At 40.1% G+C, this 20,596-nt stretch overlaps 1 protein-coding gene across 2 annotated transcripts in view; it reads right to left on the bottom strand.

Annotated features, from left to right (window-relative positions):
* Positions 1 to 2,935: 2,935 nt before the first annotated feature.
* Positions 2,936 to 20,596, bottom strand: part of SLC17A8 (solute carrier family 17 member 8) — a 48,096-nt gene continuing 30,435 nt past the window's right edge. The window contains exons 6-12 of one of the 2 annotated variants that reach the window (XM_059183645.1): positions 20,244 to 20,330; positions 19,710 to 19,849; positions 19,437 to 19,586; positions 18,355 to 18,487; positions 11,059 to 11,169; positions 6,954 to 7,081; positions 2,936 to 5,130 (exon numbers count right to left, since the gene is read on the bottom strand). In XM_059183645.1, the coding sequence (XP_059039628.1) occupies positions 4,789 to 5,130; positions 6,954 to 7,081; positions 11,059 to 11,169; positions 18,355 to 18,487; positions 19,437 to 19,586; positions 19,710 to 19,849; positions 20,244 to 20,330 (1,091 nt within the window). In that variant the 3' untranslated portion in view covers positions 2,936 to 4,788. The remainder of the gene's footprint in view (positions 5,131 to 6,953; positions 7,082 to 11,058; positions 11,170 to 18,354; positions 18,488 to 19,436; positions 19,587 to 19,709; positions 19,850 to 20,243; positions 20,331 to 20,596) is intronic. The other variant, XM_059183646.1, reaches the window with a different exon arrangement.

Below are 20,596 nucleotides of genomic sequence, written 5' to 3'. Positions count from 1 at the left end.
GGGAACCTGGGTGGCTCAGTGGGTTAAGCCGCTGCCTTCGGCTCAGGTCGAGATCTCAGGGTCCTGGGATCGAGTCCCGCATCGGGCTCTCTGCTCAGCGGGGAGCCTGCTTCCTCCTCTCTCTCTCTCTCTCTGCCTGCCTCTCTGCCTATTTATGATCTCTCTGTGTCAAATAAATAAATAAAATCTTAAAAAAAAAAAAACTTTTAAAAAAAGAAAAGAAAAGAAATGACAGTGTCATTTCCAAGTGAGGCAGTAAATAGCCAATGTGCCTTCCTTCCCCTTTGCATGGTGATAACAGAGGTTATATGTTCCAAATGGTGAACTGTAAGATGTGAGTGGAGAAAAAGACACATCCTAGATACCTGAGTGACTGTTTGAAACAAGCTTCCAGGCCACCCAACTAGCCCACACTCGATTAGCAACATCAGAGAGAAATCAACATTTGCTGTATTAAGCCACTGAGATTTGAGCTTTATTACCACACTATCTCTAGAGAGATAAATCTGTTCAAGAGAATTTGTGAAAATAAAAGTAAAAAGGACTTTGTCGTCCATTATGACAGGCTACTCAGTTCAGGTGAACCTGCACACTAGAAAAGCTGGGGTGGGGTGGGGGATGTCTTTTTTAGTGTCTGTTCAACAACATTGGAGAATCAGCATGGAAGTGAAAAGTTTCCTGGCTACCATCTGGCCATCTGGGTGAAGACAAAAATCCTGAGAAGTGAGGCTGGCATTTGAGGCCACTTTTCTCCTGGGAGCATTTGTTAATTATAACAAAGCCAGTGCTTGATAGCTGAGCAGTTTGAGGGCTTGGTATAGACCCACAGTAATGCACAGCAGTGTGGGCTGAGACCCTGATGTGCTATAATCTAGGAATGAAGTTGAAATGAGAGTAAAAGAGCCTTCATGCTGCCTGTAGCCCAGCTTTGAGTCATCTGGGTGGCCCAGAAGATCTCAGATTTCACAACTGGAAACTCTCTGGGCTCTTGGGAAAAAAAAAAAAAAAAAATCCTTTCTGGACAGAGAAAGGAAAAAAGGCATTATTTTAAACCTAAAATCATTTCTACAAACAATTTTTCTTTTTTTTTCCCAAGATTTATTTATTTATTCATTTTAGAGAGGGAGCAAGAGCAAGCATGATTGGGGGAAGGGCAGAGGGAGAAGGAGAGAAAATCTCAAGCAGACGTCCCACTGAGTGTGAAGCCCTAGGTGATCCCATGACCCCAAGATCATGACCTAAGCTGAAACCAATAGCCAGACACTTAACCAACAGAGCCACCCAGGAGCCCCTCTACAAATAATTTTTCTTTCTTTTTTTTAAATTAATTCATTTATTTATTTTTTATTTATTTGACAGACAGAGATCACAAGTAGGCAGAGAGGCAGGCAGAGAGAGAGAGGGGGAGGAAGCAGGCTCCCTGCTGAGCAGAGAGCCTGATGCAGGGCTCGATTCCAGGACTCTGGGATCATGACCTGAGCCGAAGGCAGAGGCTTTAACCCCCTGAGCCACCCAGGCGCCCCCAAATAATTTTTCAAATACAATTTTGGATACAGAGAAAACCAAATACAGACCAAGATAAGATAATTTGAACAAGAATCAGCAAAACCCACAGAAAATAGAAACAGAATTACATGGTCTCCAGATATTGGCACTGAACAGATTTCAAAATAATTAGCTTACTGTGTTCCAGGAAATAAAATACAGGATTGAAAATTTCATCAGAGAACTAGAAATATTTCTTAAAAGACATAGTAGAACTTTGAAAGAATCAATGAAATTCTCAAACTGAAAATACAGTAACTGAAATGAACAACACAACAGATTTCTTTTTATCAGATTAGACCTTGCTGAAGAGAGAAATAAAGAATTTTTTTTAAATCAGAAGATATCCAGAATGACACAGAAAGAGGAAAAGGTTTAGAAAATATAGAAAACATAGAAGAGATATGGAAAACACTCCCACATCCTGCCCAGCATCCATTTAGCTGGACTCTTCGAAATTGCACACAGGTGAAGCAAAAGCAGTATCAGAAGAGAAAACAGCTGAAATTTTTCCAAAACCAATGTAAGACATTGATCACAGACTGCAAATAAAATTAAATAGATTTGGTGGGGAAGAGAGAGAGAAAGAATTACTTTTTTAAAAGTCAAAAATGACTCCAAGATTCCTAGCTCCAGCAAAGAGTGATGTGATTAGCTGAGAAAAGAAACAGAGACAGAAGAACAGGTGTGTTGGGGTCAGAAGGAGGCAGTGTGAAAGAGAAACAGCACATTCCAGTTCTTACCTATTGAACTTCACCTCCACACAGGGATAACAAATGTGTCTTGATTTCTTGAATAATTTTTTTAGTCCTATTTAGGAGTCTTCCAAGAGTTGCGTTCTTTACAAAAAGTCAAACGTTTCTTGTTTCAAGAATCCAACACTTCAGGCTTTCCCATCCCTTCTGCTGAATTTATGGTTTGTTTCCTGGGTTGACCTACAAATGGATATTTGCAGCAAAATATACATGGACTGAAAACTGCATCTGTCTGGTGTTCGAATGTAATAATCTGTGTGATGCAATCTTTGCAGAACCCATCACAACAAAATAATGTGTTTTCATTTTCAACACAATGATCCAGGGCTCCATTCTTTTTTCTTTCTTTAATATTAGAAGGGCAAGTTACAGGCACCTTGAATGCTTTGATTTCTCAAAATGTGGGATTTCTGCATATGACCTTGACTCTAAATGATGGAGCAAATACAGCTTTGTATTGCAATCTTCAATATTACCTCAAGGATTATCATGAGTTTTTTAAAAGTTATTTGACTTTATTAACAGAAGAAAAAATAAAACACTAGCTACTGTAAATTTCTCTCTTTTTTTTAACTTAGAAAACAACACAACCTTCACAACAAATTCTATGGCTGATGGATGAGAAGTCTATAGCATGCTTTCTTTTCAACTGAAAAGTTCCCAGAAAGGTTGCAGGATGATAATGATGATAATAGTTAATATTTATTGAGCACTTTCTACATGCCAGGAACTGTCATATGTACATGCATTCACTCATTAAAGAGATTTAAAGATATAAGATAACATAAATTATATACCAATGATATACAGGATATTACTTACTAGAGAGTCAGACAATTCTTTTTTTCTCTCAATATTACCCTTTGCAACTCTGCTGATACAACTAGCAACAAGAAATGTACGTGGTAGAACTTACAAAAAACACTTTATAGTAAACTACAAGTAAATCTATAATTTTTCTTTGACATTATATTTTTCTTCTGAAAGTAGAAACAAAATTTTCAAAACCAATGAACAAGAAACAATTTTACTTTCAAACAGTATCTTACATGCCAACTTTAAATTTTAAAATAACATTAGATTTTAAAATATATCCAGAGAGTATCCATGTTATTGCCTTATGTGATCAAAGATGAATTTTTCAAGATTAGCTATAGGTCTAGTTGTTACAGGTGCTTTCATTCATGCTTTCATTTCATTTCCCTATATAATTACTACTATGTTATTTTGGTTTTTCCCAATAACATTCCAAATACCATCATTAGGAATACTTCAACCATAGTTGTGCATAGTTTAATCAAACTTCCAAATATCACTAGCAGAAATGGCTAAAGATACACATTTTTTTTAAAACAGAAGACTCTTCTAAGAGAATTTTACCTCATAAAATGCATGAACCTACTTCTTAAATTACTGAATGTCTTAAAGCTGTATAAGTAATTTGGGGCATTATTTATTTAACTAAATTCTTGATGCCATGAAGGGTCAAAATTTAGCCAACCCTTTACTTACTTCCTCTCAGCCATTCTGGACATCAGATTCCTGAAAATATGGCTATCTTATTTAGCTTTTTTCCTTTTCTTTCTTTCTTTTTCCTTCTCTTTCTCCTTTCTTTTCTTTGTTATGTTTTAACCTCTCTCCAAACTCGGGATCTTTGAATCCAGCCCCTCATACAATGGCAATGCTTTCACACCAAACCAGATGTTTCCCATCCCCCATGGCTGCCAAAATAGGGAATTATCCCCAAGACAACCCTGTCAAGTTTCAGTTTTCATTATTTAAAAAAAAAAAAAAAAAGTCTTCTCTACACTGAGGTGAAAATTTCTTCCCCAAAACTGCCACCTATTTTGGACCCCACCAATCTCAGCCCTGGCCCTTGGGCCAATCAATATCTTGTTGCTTTAGCTTCCTTAGCTGTAAAATGAAGGCAAGAAATATGTCATAGCGGTCTGGGAATTAAATGAGAATGTTTATAAAGCACCTGGCACAGTGCAGGACCTCCATGAGCAGTGGCCTTTATTGGGAATAGGAAACCCTCTTCTGCATGGCTGCCCTCAGAAATGTAGAGACAGCTACTGCTTTCTTTGCTCCAGGCCAAATATCCTCAGTTCCTTTGGTTTTTCTTTGAACAGCATGGTACTGTCTCCCTTATTCTTCTAGTCATTCCTTCCTGAATAAGTTCAGTACTTTGAGAACTGAGCTTTGAACTGAACTTTCAGAACACTTCTTTGAGAAGAGCCAACTGCCAATCCAAAAAATTATATATTTATCCCCATTTTGTCAACTGAGAGTCAACTCCATACCCTAACATGTCATTGCAAAATATTTTCCTTTCTTTCTCTACTGCTGATTAGATTTCCTTCCTCCCCCGCTCCTACCTCCAGTATCACCATATTTGACCCTCTAGCAAGCCAGGTTATGGGGAAGGCAATAGGTATGGATACTTTCTGACTCTATGTAAGGAGAAGATGGAAGTGCCCCTCAGACTTTAGGCTGAATCTGAGAAGTTTCCCTCTTCATTCTGGTAGGATGTCAGCTCTTCGTCATCAAGGGTCATTCCCCTCTGTCCTCTCCATTTCTTCTGGACTTCACAATTCTGGGTGGTGGCACCATAAGACATCTTCTTTTTGGGACTTGCAAAACTCTCATGGTTGAGTTCTGTCTCCTCGGCTAATTCATCCTGGTCAATGATCCCACACTTCTCCTCAGAGAGATTCTCAGGGTCAGCCCACTCCTGTTTCTCCCCTGAAGCAAAGACTCCATAGAAGATCACACCACTGTAGTGCACCAGAGCAGCTATAAGAAACACATTCTGCCATTCCTCACGGGTCTAGACAAGGAAATATAGTAACAATTAATGTGTTTTAACCAAAAATAGAGATTAACAGTTTGTTCTAGAAGCTTCCACGGGGACAAAATCTCCTGCCCACAGCCAACTGCAATGCTGTGCTTCTAAGGAAGGTGTATGGCAGAAGCCAGCCCAGGAGCCAAACAGAATTTGAGTGTTTAAAAAATGAAAATTAACACAACAGTGAATACAGAAATTAGAGATGACCATAAATGTACATTCTTTAATTTAGACAACTTCTTTTTAAAATAAACAATATTGGGGAGACTGAGTGGCCCAATAGGTTAGGCATCTGCCTTTGGCCCAGGGTCCTAGGATTGAGTCTTTTGTTGGGCTCCCTGCCCAACAGGGAGCCTGCTGCTTCTTCTACTCCTCACCCCTGCTCGTGATCTCTCTCTCTCTCTCTCTCATGCTCTCTCTTCCTCTCAAATAAATAAATAAAACCTTTTTAAAAATAAAAACAAAATAAATAATATGTAAAAATACATATAGCACCATTTCACAGGTCTTTTAAATATACAAATGGGGTTTCCATTTATATGGTAGCTTACATTAAACTTGCTTTAGGAACCCACCATTTTATGAATATTTTTTTAAAGATTTTTTATTTATTTATTTGACAGAGAGATTACAAGTAGGCAGAGAGGCAGGCAGAGAGAGAGGAGGAAGCAGGCTTCCTGCTGAGCAGAGAGCCCGATGCCGGACTCGATCCCAGGACCCTGAGATCATGACCTGAGCCGAAGGCAGTGGCTTAACCCACTGAGCCACCCAGGCGCCCTAGGAACCCACCATTTTAAATATCAGAAGTCTCCCTCTTGCTTGCTGTTGGATACATAACAATATTTGAATTATGAAATTGCACACTCTTGACTGTCAATAGCTTACTTTAATCATATTATCTGTGTAAGATGTGGTAAATTGAAAAATAATGGGAATTTGTGTTTAAAGTTAGGTGAAGTCATTATCCGAGATTTAGTGGTCAAGTTATCCATCTCACAATCTCATGAACAGAGAGGGAAAACATAGAACTTCTGCCTATAAAACCCCCAAATCCCATCTTCCTTTTCTATTAAAAAAGAAGAAGAAAATTTAACCTACATTTTTTTCTCCAAGAAGCTGACTTTCTAAAATCATATTAGTAATAGGCAATCTAACTAAGAAAAGTTGGGTAAAAACTCCATAGAATCAGAAAATTTTTATTTGTGCAAAGCAGCATCCTAAAACAATGTGGCCTCTGGTTGAACTCTGGATAGATCTGGGATCTTCCTCTACTACCCGCCCTCCTCTAAATACACAAAGGTTCAGTTATGACTGAGTGCCCCACCCTTAAAGGTTCTTAGATAAGGCCATTAATGTATTGTTCATTTTCTTCATAATAAGGAAGTATAACACCACTAATATCTTTACACCGGAACATGCTAAGTAATAGATGGGAATAGGTTATAAAATTTAATTACTTAGAATTATAAAACAATCTTGGGTCAATTATTTATCCTGAGTCGATCACCTCAGTTTCTTCTTTGTGTCTCTAAATAGTCCCTATGATGTTCATTTCTCTCCCCCACACCCCGCAACACACACCCCTTGAGGAAATGTGGAACCAAACCTCAATCAGTCCTCTTGCCATCAATAAACAATAATTTAAAAAAAAAAAAAAAAGGAGGAGGAGGAAAAAAGTTCAAATGACTCAGCCAAGGTCAAAGACATACACATTTACAGGCTGGGGTAGGGCCTTGAGATCTCAAGTTTGCACAGTAGTTCAGTCCTCTGATACTGCAACCCAGAGTCCCAAAGGAAACCATTACCTTGTGCTTGGTCATTGCACCAACAATGAGGGGACAGACCATTCCAGAGAGGGTCCCCACTCCATTTGAGATCCCCATGAGAATGCTGGCATAGCGGGGGGCAATGTCCAGGTGGTTGACGTTAAAACCTACAGTGAAGCCAAAATCTCAAAATCAGAGTCAAGAACATTTTGGTAACAACACAGCTTTTCCTAACTCTCTCCAATCTATTTGGCTTCCTCTATCATATGACTAATGAACACCTCTCCTGACACAGCTGGGTTGAGAATTGTCAGGCGTGCCTGCACATAGCAGAAAAATGAACTGTGATTGACCAGCAATGGTTCCCATGGGTTCTCCATGGAGAGAATTGTGACATCTGTGCTCCTAGGTGGAACTCCAAAATAACAGTGTTTTTGGGCAATACTGAAAAAATTGAAAAGATCACATTTACTCAGAGTAAACAATCGCACTGATTGTTTACATTAGGATTAGAACCAAACCTGACCTTATAAAACCCTCCCTCCTAGTCCTTAACTCACTCCCAAAAGGCCACCGGAGGTGAGCCTGTCTTGGTGGCCACATGGCACAATGGAAAAGGTCCTTTTTTGATAACAAATATTTGCACAAACATTGGCAGAATCCTCTGTAACTTGCAAAAGACTTTCACATACATACTTGATTTGGAGTTTGTAAATCTGGGAATCTTATTTCCACCACTTACGTAAGTTTTAGGGCTTTGTTTTCCCCTCTCTAATATGAGGGTAAAATGACTACTTAACTCCTAAAGATGCTGTGAGATGAGCCTCAGGAAATATGTATGCAAGAGCCCTTGGCAAGCAGCTAAGCTCTGCTAATCAGCACTGCTACCACCACCCACCACCCGCTGCAGCTGCTGGGCTAAGCATCTCCCTCTCTTTGAGGTCTTCTATGGGATGATAATGTTCCTGGGAATGGTAAAACAATAAGATGCCAAAACCTCACTATTTATCAAGAGAGAGGAATGAATGGGTGGCTTAGTCAGTTAAGCACCTGCCTTGAGCTCAGAATCCCAGGGTCCTGGGATGAAGCCCAAACTCCCTGCTCAGAGGGGAGCGTGCTTCTCCCTCTCCCTCTGCCACTCCCTCTGCTCATGCTCTCTCTTTCAAATAAATAAATAAAATCTTTTAAAAATATAAAATGAATGAATGGAATTAAGGGGGAAGAGCAAAGGCAGGGGAAGGGGCTAGGCTCCGAAGGAGGAGGTCACCTGCCCTCGGAACCAGTTCTACTAGTGTTGCCCAGGCGAGCATTCTAGAGGCAGAAAGACCTGCCTCTTGCAGACTGAGATGCAAACGTGGACAAAGGATTTGAACGTTCTGAACCTCTGTTTCTTCCTCTATCGGCTGGCATAATCATTCTTATAAAATTGTGAGAATTAACTTAAAAATTGTATGCTAAGGACATGGTACATAGAAGTGAAAACCAACATGAACGTTCTTTATGGCTGGTTATCCATCTGTCTTGTTTACCACTATCTTACCTGAACTGGCAAAGTGTCTGGTACATAGTATGCACTTGATAAATAATTAATTATGCATTTGAGCCATTGAAATTACAGCAAGAGATTGTAGGTTTTGCTTATTCATGTTTTTAGTTTTTCTTTGCCTTGCTTTTTAATTCTCTATTCTGTGCAAAGAACCTGAAAATAGGATTTTAAAAAAATGCTTTTTGCCCTAATCTGGCACATTGGTTGTTTTTCCCTATCTCCAATTTCAGGGAGAATTTTGCGAAAACCTTTTTTATAATACATATACCTTCTCTTTCAGATCAAAGTGGCAGACAATCAGAATATGAAACAGCTGCAAGATTAATTAATCTTACTGTTGATTTGAAAGCGATAAACACTTTATTAGAAAAGAACCCAGAGATAAGAAGCAATTAGTATGATCGTTGAGTATTATATTCTGATACAAAGCCTAGGCATCTGTGTTCAGCTAAAGATAATGTGAGAAAAGCCATTTAGATTTCTAGCTGCACAACCCTGGTGTTTAGGAGAAAAAAATCATTGAGAAACTGAGATACTGTAGTGGATACAAAAAAAAAAAAAAGCACACAGGCTAGGAGAGTCTGTCTTCTCTACATCGGACATTTCTCAAAATAAGGATCACTCATCCCTGTATCTTCCTAATCCCATCTATGTCAGCTTTCTTGTTGATAATCAGTTCCTGAATGGTACTATCATCCCTGGCATCCCTATGAACTCCTTATAAAGTGGGTAGATAGAAGATGCTGAGGAATCACTCTTCCCAGGGCCCTTGTCCCTCCCACAGTGTCACTGCTGGGTCAGGTAAACCATTTTTCCAATCCCAGCCATTCAATTTACATGGGCAAGTTAAGCCACCTTTCTAAACTCTGGTGTCCTCACTAGTAAAATGGATATAGCAATATCCTTCTCACTGGGTTGTCAAAAAGAAAGAAAGAAAGAAAGAAAGAAAGAAAGAAAGAAAGCAAGCAAGCAGGTGCTGTTTTTTGGTATATTGGGTTTGTCTCCTTCCGATCATGGTGTAATTGCCAATCCAGGAACAATGTGAGCCTAAATATTTCATTATCTCTGGACACAGGATATGAATCCCTTTTGCATCACAGGGCTATCAGAGAAAGGTATCCACATCTACTGGAAACAAGTCATGATGGCTTTATCTTTGCTACTCAAAGTATAGACCATAGATCAGCGCATCAGCAGTGCTGGGGAGCTTATTGGAAATGCTGAATCTTGGGCTGAATCAGAATCTGCATTTGGCAAGATCCTGGGGTGGTTTGTATGTGTATCAAAATTTGAGAAGTCCTGGGCTAAAGTAAATGAATAATGACTCAACAACACAATTCACAATAGTGAATACTTGTTAATTTTGTCGTGTATCTGGCACTGGACTAAGGGTTTCAAATGCTTTATTTCTACCAGAATGTAAACTTTATGAGGATGCCATATGATTTTTTTTTTTTCTGCTATACTCTCCCTCCTGCTGCCAACAGCACCTGGCTCACAGGAAATGTAAGTGAATGCATGAATTATCTCTATTTCATGGCCATCTCCCAACAACCCCCGTGAGGTTGCCATTATACCTCTCCAATTTCTAGGTGAGGAAACCAGGGCTTGAGAATTTAAATAACTTAGCATTTTTTCTTTTATAAATAGCAAATAGTAAAGTGAGGCCTCAAAATTGGGTCTATGCACCTCCAAACCCAATTTCTTAGCTGCATGCTACTTTTAAAATAGACCCCCTTGCCCCCAATATCACTGTCCAACAGCTCTATTTACTTTGAAAAGATCAAGACTTTATTTTACGATGGTTAAAAAACTATCAGAGGTTCCATATTTTTCTGTTCCAGGATATTCTTACTCTGATGTTTCAGGCAGCCTAGAACAGCAGAAAGAGCACAGGCTTGGAGCCAGCAGAACTTTACTTCTTCCTTTGCTACCAACTATATGACAGTAGAAAAAGATCTGATTTTTCTGAGTTTTAGGTACCTCCTTGGTAAACTAGTGATATTATCTACTTGCTTCAAAGTGTTGTGACATACACACCATCTGTGTAAACTGCCCAGTAGGGGATCACTGCCTGATGACAGTCTGGTTTAAAGTAGGAGAACAACTGAATTTTACTTTTTCATCCAGTTGTGCATAGGGAGCTTCTGAAGCCCAAAGACATGATATAACAGTGCCCTGGCCTCTCACACACCCTCAGTAAACTGGTCTTCACTCCTGTGAAACATGGAGACAGACTGAGGCCACCTCAGGTAGTGTGAGAATTTCACAGTGACTACATCACCTGACTTTTGAGCTAATATTAGCCATTCTCTAGTTAGAGATGAAGATCGGAAATTTTACAAGAGCTTCTATGAGATGGGGTGACCTGGTCTTGAAGTATGAAGGGACCACTTCTTCTGGGGCATGTGCTTGTGCTTCTGCCCATGGCTCAGGGGGGTTATCATTCCCACATGATGAAACTCTCTAGCCCAGAGCCTGTTCCCTGAGAATGGCTTGGCTGCTAAAGGAAAGTGATAGAATATTCCTTTTCTCTTCCTTCCTCCCAAGACTCACTGAATCTGTAGAAAAGATTTGGAAAATGAAAGGACATCTCACCTGAAATAGCAAAGCCGCTAAATCCTACAGCAAGCACCAGAAAGGAGATGGCCACCCCTTTGGTGTGGGAAAAGCCAACCACCAGGAGCAAGGTTGCCTCCATGCCAAAACCTGCAAATGGAAACACCAGGGAGAAAAAAAACATATTGTTTCCATGTCAGTCAGCTCAGTTCATGTATTTATCAAATAAGAATCTATTCCTATTTCCACAGACCTAAGTTTTTAGTATCTATATCCTAGCCTATTGCTAGCAATATTAGCTGGATGCTTCATGATTACATGACTATGCTAACATTACCCAGGTGTTCTGTGAGCCATGCTACCTACACCCTGGTGCACTGTGAATACTGAATGTTTCCAGCATGTTCCAGTGATGCCCCTCGGATGGGGAATATTTATTATCAGTTGCTTCATAGGTAGTTGCCTCTGCCATTTCTAGATACTAAAATTCTCTTATATACTGCCCGTGATCCCCCTTTGATCATATAGGTGATGGCCACTCACAGAAAAATACAACACTCTAACATATATTGCCAGAAATGACAAGAAAGCTGTAGTGAATAACTAAAAACAAACAAACAAACAAACCCAGCACCTCACTTCTTGTAAAGCACAAGGCAAAATTCTTCCCTTTTCAGAAGTTTGCTAAGCTCTCAGACTGCTGCATAAAAGCTTTGAGATATTTGCACAGAAGTACAGCAGGACAAAAGTACTTTCTGTTCCTTTCATTCTAAATAAGTGAATCCAGTACAATAAAAAAGGATGAGGAAATTATGGAGATGTTTCTTCTCACAAAACACACACACATACACACATCCAAGTTCAGTCAACAGCCGACAGAAAGATGATATAAGTGCCATTTTCAGGTATATGAAGTGTCCTGGGAGGTGGAAGATAATGATGCTTCATTCTGGAGACTGTCTGCTGATTCCAGACATCACCTGACTGTTCTGTAGTCACCTCAAAGACCACATACTCACATCAAATCTCTGTTCCCCTATTCTTTACTTCTAAACAAAAAACACCACCACCATTTCACCTCCACCACATTCTCTCTTCCTCCCTAAATTAATCTGTCCACCTGTGCTTAGAACCCAGACTTTAGAGTCAGACAAGCCTGGGCTCAGATTCCACAACAAATCACAAATTATGTGACCCTGGACAAGTCACTCCACTCCTTAGATGCCTCGTCCCCCAAAAGGGTGCTAATAATACAGTCTTGTAGGATGCTGGAAGATTAAATGAAATTGGGTAAAAAAAGGCATCAAATACAGTGCCTATCACATAAGCTCAGTCAACCAAAAGTGGGGCACCCGGCTGACTCAGTCAGTGGAACGTGCGCCACTCTTGATCTTGGGACTGTGGGTTCAAGCCCCACATTGAGTATAGAGATTACTTAAAAAAATAATAAAATCTTTAAAAGAAAGAAACCAACAAAAGTCAAATGCTCAAATCTCAGAATCATCTTGGACACTTCCCATTCTCCCTCAGCTTTCACAGACAAATCTACAGGTGTCAACCTGACCTCTGCTTCCTCCTCTGTCACTGTCCTGTCCTGATCCCATAACCTCTCACCTGGACAACTTCAACAGCTCCTTTTATGGTCTCCCCATCTCCCCCTCTTCCGACCCATTCTCCACATCATTCTCTCTCTCTAAACCACAAAGCTAGACCACAGACCTTTGCTTAAAACTTTCATCAAGAGTTCCACATTACCACTATAGTGCATATAATAAGCCTTTCCTGCTGTCCATCTGCCAGCCCTCACCTCTCTGACCCTAGGCCATATAAAACCCTCCTTGTAGTCAAGCAGATCCATGAGCCATTTCCTACTCACAAAATTTGTTACATGCCCCTAATGTATTTTCACAGGCTCTTCCTTTGCCCAGGATACTCTTCTCCTACCACTTACTTCTCTTTCTCTGGGAAAACTTACTATCCTTCAAAGTCCAATTCAAACATTGCCTCTTCTAGGAAGTTTCCCCGGCAACCCTGCCCTTCCCCTGCCCCCACCAGTGAAGCTGACATCTCTTTCTTCTTACTAATTTTATAGAACTTTTCGTAATTGCTTTGTAATTTTTCATTTGTGTTTCTGCCTCCCCCACAAAGATACCAAATGTATAACACAGAGACTGGTTAGCATATAGTATCACTCAGTAAGTAATACTTAACAAATTAATGCAAAGGGGGAAAAAATGGGACCCAGAGTCAAGACAGTTAGGTTGAAATTCAAGCCAAAATGCTTTTTGTAGACCTTGGTAAATTGCTTACCTTCTGAGCTCATTTTCTTAAAACTATCAAAGAAACAAGGCAAGCATCAATAATTGTTTTAGATGGTCACTTAAAAACAATCAGATGATGGAGCTCCTGGGTGTCTCAGTCAGTTAACCTTCTGGCTCATGATTTCAGCTCAAGTCATGATCTCAGGATCCTGAGATGGAGCCCTGCATTGGGCTCCATGCTGGGCGTGGAGACTGCTTAAGATTCTGTCTCTCCAAAAAAAAAAAAAGATTCTGTCTCTCCTCTCTTAATCTCACAAAACAAACTGAGGTTTGTTGGCAGGGGGTGGTTGTGTTATGGACGTTGGGAACGGTATGTGCTATGGTGAGTGCTGTGAAGTGTGTAAACCTGACGATTCACAGACCTGTACCCCTGGGGCTAATAATACATTATACGTTAATAAAAAAATTTTAAAAAAATTTTTAAAAAGACTCTTATCTCTTCTGCCTCTGCCTTTCCCCCTGCTTTCACACCCAATAAACAAACAAACAAATAAAATCTTTTAAAAAGACTCACATGAAATGGAAACAGCTGTGTTTCTCAAGTGTGGGGTTTATACCACTGTTACTTTTATCAATTTTGTTTCAACGGTTTAAATTAAATATAAGGGACAATTGCTAGTGTTTTATACACTAACTATATGTGCTTTAGAAGTGCCTTGTCTTAAATAAAGCATCTGGCTGAAACTTCTTTAACTTTAACACTCTAGACAAAAGCTGTACCGAAAAATTAATTCCTCCAAACAATTAGAATGGAGACATTTTGTGAAGAATAAAACTTATGAATGAAATATTGGTTCATCTATAAGGGAAGAAAAATGATCTTTGCCAAATAGTTAGTAGATTTCCAAAAAGAGGAAAAAAATAATTTATGAGCTTAAATGTTCCTAGTGGAAAAAAATGCTATCGATAGGACTATATATTTCAGGAGCTTGAGGATAAAACTTGAACTTCAGAAGTGAACAAGAGACCTTGAAAGTGAACCTATCAGAGCTGACAAGAGAAACAGAATTAGGATTTAAAGGTCAGAGAAAAATGTTCATTTCATATTAAACAATCTAAAAGTTCACACAGGCAACCAATTCAGCCAGACTAGAATTTTTTACCTCAGTCACGCTTTACATGTACTATAGAGGGAAGTACAAGGATTTGACATCTGTTTTTGAGGATCTTGGAAATGTGCCCTGATTGAGAATGAAGTAGAGCAGAGCTTCGTGTCTTAGGTGATCTGTTTGCTTTAAGTAATTCTAGCAGCAAACATCCCTTGTCTATGGAAAGAAAAAAAGGTGACAGACTCTAGGAAATGTGTGATAGAGGATGAGAAATGTCCTCTGTATTTCCTCTTTGAGAACATGAAACCAACTAAATTCTCTAGAAGATAGTGCAAATGCTTCCTTATGTCCAAATTGATCTGGCTTCCTCAGTGATGGCACAAAGCTCTCTCTTCATGTATTTATCTCTAGTCTAGCATCTTTGCATATAAGCAAAAGAAGACAACCACCTTTTAAAACATACAATGTAGAACTCACTGGTCTGCTATTTCAAAATATAAAATGACATGAAAAGACATGTGAGGAGGTTTGGTTTTTGTTGTTGCTATTTTGTTTGTTTGTTAAAGATGGGAGAGAAGCTAGGGAGATTCTATGTTTGCATTCTAGTTTCCAGAACAAAAAAAGGTTTATTTTCAACAGTCACTTCATTAGCTCTGTCAAATCTTTAGATAATTCTCACCATCACTACCCAACACTGACTCTGTCGATTACAGCGGGATAATGGCTGAAGTGACTGGGGTAAAATTAAACACGAACGAGACAGTCCTATACAGTATGTTCAGAGTCTTCAAAGCATGTGGCTTGAGAAACAGTTGTGCAAGTGGGGTTGAAATCCAGAATTTTTCTTCAAGTTCCAGGTTAAGAGGTTACATATTTTTGGCCATCCAAGATACATTTGAATAGCAGATAGTTGTCTAATGTCTCCTTAGACAAACTTCTGTTTTGTCAGTGTTTTAAACACAGGAGAGGAAAAAGGCACTAACATATGCTGACAACCTTCTATAGGTTGGATCCATTCTAGGTGCTTTTGTACCTTGTCCCATTTCACATTTGTAATAATCACTGGAAGTAAATGCTATTATACAGATTTTAAAGAAGAAAGTTGGGCTCAGAGACTTTAGAAACCCATCCCACTCTATCTCCATTGATACCACTTTAGTTAAAGATACCATCTTCTCTTGACACAATAATTGAAATGGCCTCCTCACTGGTCTCCCTTCTTTCACTCTTATGTTCTATGTTCTAGTCTTCAGATTTGAAAACATAAACCAGATCATGTCACTTTTTCTGTTTTAAACCTTCTATTTGCTTCCCAGGGCATTTCAAAAAAAAAAAAAAAAAATCCAAGTTCTGTGCGTATCTCAAAGCCTCCCAAGATCTGGCCCTAGTTGAGTAGTCCCATCTCTTGTAACCCTCCATCTCTTGAGCTCCAGACATTCTGACTTTCCTTCCTTCTGCTCTCTGGCATGCCACATTCATGCCTGCCTCGGGGGCATTGTTCATGCTGTTCCTTCTGCCTAAAACACCTTCCTGCAAGAGCTATAATACGGTAGCTAACATGAGGAGTTACCACCCAAGTGTATGCATTGGAAGGAGCAGTCACTGAAGGTTGATGTCAACTTCACAAGACGGAAGATGAACCCATGTGGAAGGACATGTGGTGAGGACTAGGTGAGAGGTGAAGGTGTGCAGAGCTCACAGTAAAGAGCAAGGGAAGGACCAGAGTCAGAGAAGGAAAGAGATATCCAGGGCCTGGTTGTGGAGGGAGATCTTCAGCTGGGGCAGAACATGATAACCAGAGGAGAAAAATTTGGCTCCTATATTTGTTTCTGATTTCTACAGTAACAAACTATCACAAATTTAGTGGCTTAAAACAATACAAATTTACTACTGTACAGTACTGGAGGTCTGAAGACCAAAATGGGTCCTAGAGAGCTAGCATCAGGAGGCTAGGAGAGCTGTGTTCCTTCTGGAGGCTCTAGGGAAACTCCATTCTTGCTTTTTCCAGCTCTAGAGACTGTCTGCATTCCTTGGCTTTTGGCTGTATCTCTGATGTTTGCCTCTACCATCATATCTCCTTCTCTGATTCTGACCCTCTTGTCTCCTTTTAGAAAGAACCTTGTGATTAAATTGGGTCTACCCAGATAATCCAAGATTATCTCCCCATCTCAAGATCCTTAATTTTTTTTAAAGATTTTATTTATTTATTTGACAGAGAGAGATCACAAGTAGATGGAGAGGCAGGTAGAGAGAGAGAGAGAGGGAGGGAAGCAGGCTCCCTGCTGAGCAGACAGCCCGATGCGGGACTCGATCCCAGGACCCCGAGATCATGACCCGAGCCGAAGGCAGCGGCTCAACCCACTGAGCCACCCAGGCGCCCCTCAAGATCCTTAATTTGATCATATCTGCAAAATTCCTTTTCATCATGTAGGGAAACATAAGCACACATTCTGGGAATTAGAACTTGAACATTTGGGGGAGGGCATCAATCTGTTTACCTCAGCTACCATAAATGCAGTGCCCCAGAGCTTCACCTCTCACCTACCAGAGAGCAGGTCCACACCTGCCAACATTCAGTCTCCTGTAAAAAAAGTTCACGTCAGTGGACACCTGATGCCAACACATTATTCCCAAACTCCCTGGTCAGACTTTATACCTGAAATACTGTGGGACCAGATTATGTCTGCCCTTGTGCAATCTCTATGTACTCTTCATTTCTAAATGGCCCTGACCCATTTAATCTAGAGTGACTGTCCACCTGTTCCCTCCATTCCAATGTAGTAGCTCTTGTGACTTTTCACCCATAGATGGTGCTGTTCTCTACTTCCTGCCTGTCCACCTCAAACCCCACCAGTCCTTAGGAGGAGGAGGAGCAGCAGCGACTGGGACACTGGCAAAGAGCTCAGACAGACCTGGGATCTTGCACAACATCTGCCACTTGAGCAAGTCACTCTTCTTTACTCCAGTTTCCTCACTGTAAACCACAGCATGGTTATAAGGATTAAATAAGATAATGTGTATAAAAGATGTCATTTAGTGTCTCACACAGAAAGCATCCAATAAATGCTAATTTAAAACACAAAAACAAAAAGAAATAAGGAAAAAGTGGAAGGTTTAAAAAAGGTAAGCAGTCATAAACATGGCAGGGGTTCACGATTACTTTCACCTACCTCTTTTGGAAAATCACCCTGTTTCCTTGTCTTTGCCAAACCAAAGCATAAAGCAGGAAATAAATACAGAAAAGAGGATGGGGGTGTGTGCGTGTGTGTGTGTGTGTGTGTGTGTGTGTGTACACCACATATACAAGCATAAGCTGAGAGGAAAGAAGACTATTCAGATAAAATATTTTTCTTGTGTTTCTTACCAAAAGCTGTATGTGGAGAAAGGGAAAGAGCTAAGGGAATAAACTACATAAGCAAAGGATTATGTGTTTGGGAGGATGTATGGGAAGGACAAATGATAAAGGTATGTCACAGGAAATCAGTTCACTTTGGCTTAAGAGTAGACGAAAGAAGCATTTCTACAGTTGGAGGTGTGTACTGATTTACCAGCTAAGCTGTCCTATCTCAGGCTGCACAAGCATGGGCTGGAGGACCAGTTGGCAGGGACATGATAGGCACTCAAGTATCGCTGGATAATGAACTTAGGAGACTTTAAGATCCTTTGTTATCTTCCTTTCTTCCTTTCTTTCTTTCTTTCTTTTTTTTTAAGATTTAATTATTTGAGAGAGAGAGGGAGAGAACCAGACGCTCCACTGACATGGATCCCAACACAGGGCTTGATTTCACAACCCTGAGATCATGACCTGAGCTGAAATCAAGAGTTGGCTTCCCAACCAAATGAGGCACCCCAGGCGCCCCAGGATCCTTTCTAATGGGTAGATATAACCTCCAGGATATGCTCTGCAGCTCAGTTTCATCTCATTCTGTAAAGGCTGCTGAAGCCACCTATGAAGTCCATAGTACCTCCACAGTTCATGATTTTTCTGACAGCCGTTGTGGTCAAAATTTTCCTGCTTCTCAAATAATCAGCCAACTGTCCTCCAATAGGCACAATGATGGTCATAACCATGTGGGGAACTGCTGACAGGAGACCCACCTGGAATACAAAGAAGAAATGAGCTATTTTTAGCTGCTATGGAGATTTGCACTTCCCCAATTCTCTGGGTCCCCTCCACTCCTGCCCCAACTGAGTTTAATTATCTAATTACCTGGGACCCAGATGGGCCTGAATTTTGTAATAAATAATGAATGAGTGAATTATTTTAAATACAGACCTGTGTCTCTGACCAGATTGGAAGCTCTTTGAGGACAGACAAGACTCGAGGACATACAAGACAAGACAAGAGGCCCCAGAACCTCCCATAGTGCCTCCACATGCTAGTCAAACACTTGTGGCAGAGTGAGCGCTCACTGATGGCAGCCATTATGACTTGACTATGCTAGCTCCTCCAAGGTCGTTTCAGACAGTACCTGGAGCTACACACACAATGACCTCTGCTAGGCTACTGTTCTCCCCCTAGTACAAAGGAGGTTGTGTCTTTCATGATGATGGTTTATGTTTTACATCTACCCTTCCTTCCTGAAACACAGACAACCTCATGACAATGGCTGGGGACATTGAAAGAGGTTCTTTATAAACCATACAAGGCAATGGTTGTTATTGCTATAACTGCCATTACAGAGAGAGGAATAGTCTGCTACTCACTGAGTAATTTGGGGGGAAAAACCCACAAAAACATCTTACCTTCAAATCTTTTTATCCTTACCTAATATGCAGTTCTTGAATTTAGCTTCAAAACCACTTTGAAATCAAATAGAACATAAGTCTTTAAAAGCAGTTTAATATAGCTCTGATCCTTATGAAGAAGAAATTAATAGCCTATATATACCATGCCCAAAACGTAGAACTTGTCTGACCTCTAGGGTATTAGGTGTCATAGAACTGTTATGAATGCTGATCATTAATTATTTTGTCATGCAAAGATTTTCTCAGTCGAAGCAAGGGATTTAAAGTTCAAGAACATTTGAAGCATCTCTGTGTTTACCTTACTTATTGCAAATCCAAAGACCTCTTCAAAGTAAGCAGGCTGACTTATTAACAGCAAATAAAAAGTCCAGCTTCTGCAAAAATTTGCCACAATGATTGCATAAACAGGCAATGATGTGAAAAATCTTTTCCACGGGGTGTTAAATTTCTAGAGAGTAAAAACACCATGAGATTTTTAGTGGTTATATTGACATATTATTTTTTTAAGAGTACAACACAATCACTAAGAGAAGTAGAAAAGAGACCATTCTCATCTTTCCTCTGTACTTACACTGAGGCTAACCACGTTGGCTCCTTCTCCTATGCTTGTCTCTATGTAGGTCCTCTCCTCACTGGATATGGTTGGGTGAGCAGCTGGGCACTCGTAGGCCTGCAATAGCCAAAATGTGTACCAAATAATCCCAAACATGCCTGCAGTAAAAAACAAAATGTTTAATGATGTGGTTTCCTTGTCCTCCATCTCTAAATATTCCAACTGTCATAATACTCCCAGATGGCATGATGTCCATCTAGAAGAAAGTATGTTTTGCTTTCCCTACTGCTGTCACTGCTGTCAGCTGCTGTCACTGCTGCCCATTGTTGTTGTTAACTGGTATTTAAAGAAAGATAATATTGTTCTCATTAATAAACCCAACTTTGATATAAGCATTAAAAGAATCCTAAGCTGACAAGTATTCCATTTATATGATAAGCTTGTTTTAATCATCTCTATCTTCCTATAGTAAATTCTTAGCCAACCCCATGATACAGTAAAATACCATCTCTATGAGTCATCCATGGGAACTCATGAAGTCAAATTACTCACCATAAATATAAAAGACAGAGGCCCATCCAATGTACTGAACCAACACCCCAGCCAGAGGCATGGCAATCACTGCCCCTGCATAGGAACCTAGAACAAGAAAACACGGAGGACACTTGACAACTGCTATGTGGGTCCCTTTAGCCCATGTAGAGTTCCTCTTGTGGAGAGGAAAATGAATCCACCTGAGCAAGAGCCAGAATGCCTCCGTGCAGAGGCCCAAACTCTCCATCTGACTTAAAATCGGGCTTCAGGGAGAGAAAGGTCACTGGATGCCCTTTAACTTTGTCCAGTACCATGGAAGGACAAGACAAAGATTACTCAGGAACAGCAATTTCGAATCACATGAAAAATAG

This window comes from Mustela lutreola, chromosome 8 (assembly GCF_030435805.1).
Source record: "Mustela lutreola isolate mMusLut2 chromosome 8, mMusLut2.pri, whole genome shotgun sequence".
Classification (NCBI taxonomy): domain Eukaryota; kingdom Metazoa; phylum Chordata; class Mammalia; order Carnivora; family Mustelidae; genus Mustela; species Mustela lutreola.
Note: the sequence above shows the minus strand (reverse complement) of the source record. Positions and strands in the feature narration are given on the sequence as shown.